A 6,457-nucleotide genomic window follows, 5' to 3' on the forward strand; every position below is an offset into this window, starting at 1 on the left:
CCCTCCCTCTCCCCTCCCCCTCCCTCTCCTTTCCCCTCCCCTTCCCCTCAGATCCTCGCAACTCGAAGCTGAAGGCCTTCCAGGTGAATGGACGAGGTGCTTTCGACTCGAAATCGAGATTTCTGAAGCAGTTCTAGACAGCTTCAAGTCTATACGAGAACCGATTTTCGGGGAAAATAATAACAATAGAACAGAACCGAACGCAACTGATATGATAGAAAAATCAACGAATGAAGTCAATGGAAATCCAATCAAGTTGCAGTAGTAGTAGTAGTAGTAGCAGCAGCAGCAGCAATAACAGTTGTGGTTGTAACTGATGTAGTGACAGTAGGATCAAGTAGTAGTAGTAGTAGTAGTAGTAGTGGTCGAAGTAGCTCAAGTAGGCAGACTCGGAGCAACTCGGACGTGGGTGGAATGAGCGGCGGGCATCGCAGTGAGACATCGTATTTTTGCTCTTATGCTTTTTCTTGGGTTCACTTTCTCACGCTACATGATATCTACACAGGCTTTTGGTAGCAGCAGTGCACAGACCAGCAGGCGAGCAGATAATTATAATAAGAGCAATAACAATTACAATAGCAATTTATAATAATGATTATTGCCAAATTCGGAACACTGTAGACACCTCGACGACGATAGGGGGCGCACAAAAAGAGCAGATAACCTTTCTCGCTCTTTAATTTCCGTATATACATCGGGATAGAGATAGATCATTCAGATAGCAATATAACATTTACCGATAGTCCCATAAATTACACGATCTAATCACATGGCCATACTTATCTAACAAATAACAACACGTACAAATTAAGAAAATCAAACAAGCAAAAAAATTCAAAAATGAACGAAAAATAACATAACGGTAATAACTGCTTATGTAATATATAGTGCACATAAAATGTTATGCATGGAGACAACAGTCACATATTAAAGGCTTTCAGTAGCTTCTATAGCTAACTAGTTTATCATCTCTATCTAATCAGCAGTAAAACTGGCAATACACTAAATGCTATCTGTCTGTTTAGATTATATATATATATGAGATTGCGCGCGCGAGAGAGAGAGTGAGAGAGACAAGATAGTTGTAAATAGACTCCTGGAGTAAAGAGATTAAGAGGCTTGTTTGTGGACCCTTGAATTTGAGCGCGGCCTCATAAGCGACCGTCATCTCCGCCCTGCACACATTCAATCATACATTCATGCTTGCTTCATATCGAAGCGTTTCCATTCAAGATAGAATCTTCAGATTGGCAATAACAATTGTCTATGATCGTAAAAGTTTAGTTCGCATACAAACAACGCAGACATCACAGCCCATAAGAAGTGGAAGATAACTGATCACAGAGGATCTAGAGGTGCTCGCTAGATTTCACGAGGTTTCTATATACCTACAAATTAAGCGTTTGGAACACTTTGGGCAAGGCATTGAAGACGGTGCTTTACAATACGCTTAAATCAATTTTATTGTGAAATTCGAAATAATGTTTTGAGAGTTTTTTTAAAACGCGTATGCTTCAGAGAGCTTCGCTTCGTCAGATTAGCCAGGGAAAATCAAGATCAGTCTTAGGGATAGGATGTTTTGAATTTGCCACTTCTATCTAGAATTCCGAAAACTATGCCCGACAGCTAGAAATATTACTAGGCTATATTTAACAAAAAAAGAAGCTTTTGCAGAGACTCTTCTTTTATGTGTATTTATAAGTGATCGGAGGAACTTCCTAAGGTTACTTTCTGTTATCTCCTCTACATCACCCTCCTATTCAGTCCTGCCAAGCACTCACCTTCCACCGAAACCACTGGTGCCGCCTCTCGGCGGCATCGAGTTCTGTCTCTGGAAGTCCCTTCCAGGGGCACCTCCGTATCCGCCAGCGTGGCCTGCACTGCTTCCGTGGAAGCTTCGCTGACGGCCATCATTTCCGTACCCTGCCGACGATACGCCATTCGACCCATAACCGCCAATCCGGCTTCCATAGCCGCCACGGTTTCCGTAAGCCTGACTGAACGGCTGATTCGGATTGCGATAACGAGGAGGCTCTGCTCAACCGAATAAAACAAATTACTGTACCGTTTTATGCGCTCAACGAGCGTAATAAGGTAATTAAGGTAAGTAAGAAGAATTTACGCACTAAACTTCATCCAGCATCCCCAATAGGGGTTGCAACAAATGTCTGTTTGCTTCAAAAACATATTATTAAGCCATCCACCATACCACCCTCCGAAACTATTGCTATGGTTCCATAAAAGTTATGGATCACTCAAAATCACGTAACACAAATCCCTTATTGTGGAACTGTAACGCTGTTTTCGCAAATATAAGCTATTTTGGCACTTACGAGCTCTTCCAAAGCGGCCCGCTTTGCTACCCGCGAGCTGGTAAAGCTCGGGAGTGACCATTTGACCCGCTTCCTTCAGCACTCCAATCAAATCACGAGCCTGTTTAGCATTACCCGATGTGAAGAAAGTGAAAGCTGTACCAGTTTTGTTCGACCTGAAAGATTAACATGAAGAAAAGCAATGCGACAGCAAACGATAGATTAGCCGTTAGTACTAATAGAAGGACAATATTTGCACATGTTGATAATTTTGCCGTACTTCAGAAGTGTAGACAGAGTATAATGTTTTAACGTGAAAACTTTCCGTAAGATCACGCATTTATTGCGGCAACACTACGATTGTTGGCTTGCATATAATTCATTATGAGCAAATATTATAGCATGTATTTACAAACCTAGCAGTTCGTCCTATACGGTGAATGTAGTCTTCAGACGAATGCGGATAGTCATAATTCACTACGTAGCGGATATCATCAACGTCCAGGCCTCGAGCAGCCACATCTGTCGCCACCAAAGTCTGGCAGTCGCCGCTGCGAAAGCCCTGCGAATGCAAATACGACCAATATAAGAATATTCGTAAACTACATTTTGTCTGCAGACTGATTGAAAATCTTCGTCTATTTATATAGATTTATGCATACCAATTTGAAATTGATCAATTAATAATTACAGCCTACCTGGAGAACCCAGTCACGTTCTTGCTGGCTTTTGTCTCCGTGGATACTGATCGCGTGGAAACCGCACTGGCGGAGTCGAATCGACAGGTCGTCAACTTTCTTCTTGGTCTCGGCAAAGATCAACACTTTAGCATCTTTTTCCTCCGAGAACTTCCTCTGCAGGGCCATTAACTTCTCGTCCTTTTCTGCCTCAGTGCAGACCTCGACCACTTGAGTAATCTTGTGGTTGGCGGACAAAGACAGCGCTCCGATGTTCAGTTGAACGTATTCCTTTAGATAATCTTCGGCAAGCATTCTCACCTCCTTTGGCCACGTAGCGCTCCACATAAGAGTCTGTGCGTCCGGTCGAATTTGGCCGATAATCTTCCGGATCTGCGGCTCGAAGCCCATATCGAGCATACGGTCGGCCTCATCGAGCACTAGATAGGAGCAGCGTCGACGGAGGCTAAGTTTGCCACTCTCAAGGAAGTCGATGAGACGGCCAGGAGTCGCAATGCATATCTCACAGCCACGATCCATCTCACGCAGTTGGCCACCCTTTGGGGCTCCGCCAAAGATGCACACACTCTTGATTCCTGCACCTCGGCCAAATTCGGCTGCCACCTGTTGAATTTGTTGCGCGAGTTCACGCGTTGGCGCAAGAACAAGAACCATGGGTGAGCCCGGTGGACGATAACCTCGATGACCGTTGTTGCCCCAGATGTGCACAAGTGCGGGTAGGGTGTACGCGAGTGTCTTTCCCGAGCCAGTCTGCGCAATACCGACCATATCACGGCCGGACAATGCTATTGGCCAGCCTTGAGCCTGAATAGCCGTCGGTTTCTGAAACTTAACCTGATGCAGATGGCGAATGATGAAGTCGGGCAAGTTCGCCTCTTCGAACGTTGTGTAAGGAATAGGCACGTCACGGCCGCGGATCGTAACCTTAAGCTCGCGGCGGTGTTCGTCAACTTCTTGCTGGGTTCGCGCTTGAGAAGTGGCGTGTGGACGGTAGAAACTCTTTTCAAAGCTGGCGAGCTGTTCGGTGCTCCAGTCGATTTTCGTTAGAGGTCCCACAGGCCCGACGGTTTTGTTGGGACCCCCTCCAGGACGTCCTCCAGCACCGGCACCGCCACGACCTCCTGCAAATCCACCTCCGCGACGGTCTCCACCTCGATCGCCTCCCGCGCGAGGTCCACCGGCACCTGCGCCCCCAGTACGACGGAATCCTGCTCCCGCGCCCCCATTCTGATAACCAGCATGTCCACCCCCGCCATAGCCTCCAGCATTGCCTCCCTAGAAGCAAAACATGAGTAGAGCAAAAAGATAACACATGATTAATCAACTGTATTAGAATCTGTATGTCGATTGCGCTTGACGTCTATTTTATATTTCAATATTAAGAACAATCTTCCGGAGCTCCCGGATTAGGGTGTGACCGCGAGGGTTGATGGAGAGACACGCAGACTGAATATTAGATGACTATTAACTTGAAAAATTAAGTTATATTCATTGTATTTGACTTCGTTGAGATTTGATAGAATAAGTTAACCAGAGGGATACTGTCAGCTTTGTGTACGAGTTAGCTTAACCTATAACAACTGTTCTGAGTTTAACATGGCGGGACAAACCGTCCCTACTAGCCATTAGCGATAGAAAGGAACCTTCTAAACCTTGCAACCTAAGTGGTTTCTCGTTGTTCCGGCATCTTATAACTAAATTCATTACGCACCAAACAAAACAAATTAAGGACTCTTAATAAGAAGTTAGGAGCGGAGCTGATGCTTACGGCTCTAAAACAAAACAGCCGCTAAGCGTCAGCGTTAATCTGTTTGTTCTTTCTCGTGTTTGTTATGTTAGTTACCTGGAAGCCGTTCTGTCGGAGGCTTCCTCCTCCACCTGAACGCGGCCCGGAGAAGTCTCCTCTGCAAACATAAACAAAGTTACCTTGGATAAATGGATACTGCTCAAGAGATCGGCGTTGTTTAGTACAGTCAAATATTCTCGGTACCTTTCACTGCGACTACTGATTAGTAACGACAAAAAATCTACGTTTAGGTTGAAATATATTTTTAGAATGGAACCTTGTCGATTTTTGCGATCTGTTTTAGGCAATCGTATCATTTTTATAATGGGATAGTTTTGTTTCTAAAAAAAAAAAACTAAAAATATTATGTACTAATCGTGGTTACTTAAGTCAAATGTATATCTGAAAGAAATCAAAGCTTCTTTATAATTAAACCTTAAAATTGATTCGTTATTACGCTCCGGAAGTTTTTGTACTTTCTCGTCCTTAAGCATTCGCAGTGTCTACGTCTGAGGATCGATTAAGCAGCACCAACACTGTTGTTATTTCTACCCGGGCTTGCTTTCGGTAAACGAACATCCAAAAAAAAAACAAGGCAAAGTTTGGTGTTTATTCTGGTATCACCACCGTACACAATTACTGATCCGTTCAGCCGTACCTGCTAGTATCATAGTAACACTAGTCGTGTACTATGTAATTTGTAGATCGATGTCACTCTACCGAAATGGCCGTGGCTTTATCTATCTACGGCGATAGTCATGCAGATGTATCAGTCCATAGACAATCAATACAATGAATCGTGTTCTTAACTTCGATTGATCCATAACAAAAGCAGCCTGACGATTTCCGACCACGCCGCGCTATTCAACCCGTTTACGCCAAGATAACGTCAATGAGCACTGAACAGAATTATTGGTGCAGACAGCATGCTTTTGTATGCGTTAGTTACGAACGAACCTATCTAAGGACCGCATCTAAAGTCGTCGATGAATTTGACAGTGATTTATAGCCCTGAACCTCGTGCAATATATGGATTTGAATCTACAACACAAATCATTAGGTTCAGGCTGTAGTAGAAAGGTATCCCACACTGCTGTTTCTAAAACGTGTTCGACGTTTTATCACTTTTGCGCCTGAACGCAATGAGGTGAAAATGGCCATAGCAAACTCGTAGAATAATGGACACAAGATATGGTTTAGTACGGCATTTGGTATGTTGAAGTATTAACAGCATTCGGCGCCGTGCGCCAGCTGAATCAGTGAGTTTATCAACTCGAATAATTAACACCTAGCTTAAATAAAATGATTCCCCTTTTTCTTTCTAGATACTTCATTTGTCCCAGGCTACATAAACCCTCTGTTCTCTGGCTAAATTTTACAAAAATGAAAATCGGTAACTAATATTTACACAAAGGCGAGTATCGAAACCGTCGTCTACATAATCAGATTACTTCCGAGATCTAATTGACAGAAACGCACGAGACGCCATCTTTCATGTTCTATTCCAACTAACCGTCGGCCGTAACCTTCTACTACGAACACAATCTGCTGGCTAGATCCTCGCAGATGGGAAGAAGGCCTGATGTCGCCGATCGCAATGTACTACTACTACTACTACTACATTGGCATATCGACTTCGTCGCTACGCTCCGTATACTGCC

At 44.0% G+C, this 6,457-nt stretch overlaps 1 protein-coding gene across 5 annotated transcripts in view; it reads right to left on the reverse strand.

Moving 5' to 3' along the window:
- LOC111265268 (uncharacterized) overlaps window positions 1-6,457 on the reverse strand; it is a 26,299-nt gene that overhangs the window by 17,285 nt on the left and 2,557 nt on the right. For all 5 annotated transcript variants that reach the window (XM_086970431.1, XM_086970427.1, XM_086970426.1 and 2 more), the window contains exons 2-6: window positions 4,854-4,914; window positions 3,011-4,285; window positions 2,729-2,874; window positions 2,334-2,488; window positions 1,782-2,034 (exon numbers count right to left, since the gene is read on the reverse strand). In XM_086970431.1, coding sequence (XP_086826557.1) covers window positions 1,782-2,034; window positions 2,334-2,488; window positions 2,729-2,874; window positions 3,011-4,285; window positions 4,854-4,914 — 1,890 coding nt within the window. The remainder of the gene's footprint in view (window positions 1-1,781; window positions 2,035-2,333; window positions 2,489-2,728; window positions 2,875-3,010; window positions 4,286-4,853; window positions 4,915-6,457) is intronic.

Source organism: Varroa jacobsoni, unplaced genomic scaffold (assembly GCF_002532875.2).
Source record: "Varroa jacobsoni isolate VJ856 unplaced genomic scaffold, vjacob_1.0 scaffold_950, whole genome shotgun sequence".
Classification (NCBI taxonomy): domain Eukaryota; kingdom Metazoa; phylum Arthropoda; class Arachnida; order Mesostigmata; family Varroidae; genus Varroa; species Varroa jacobsoni.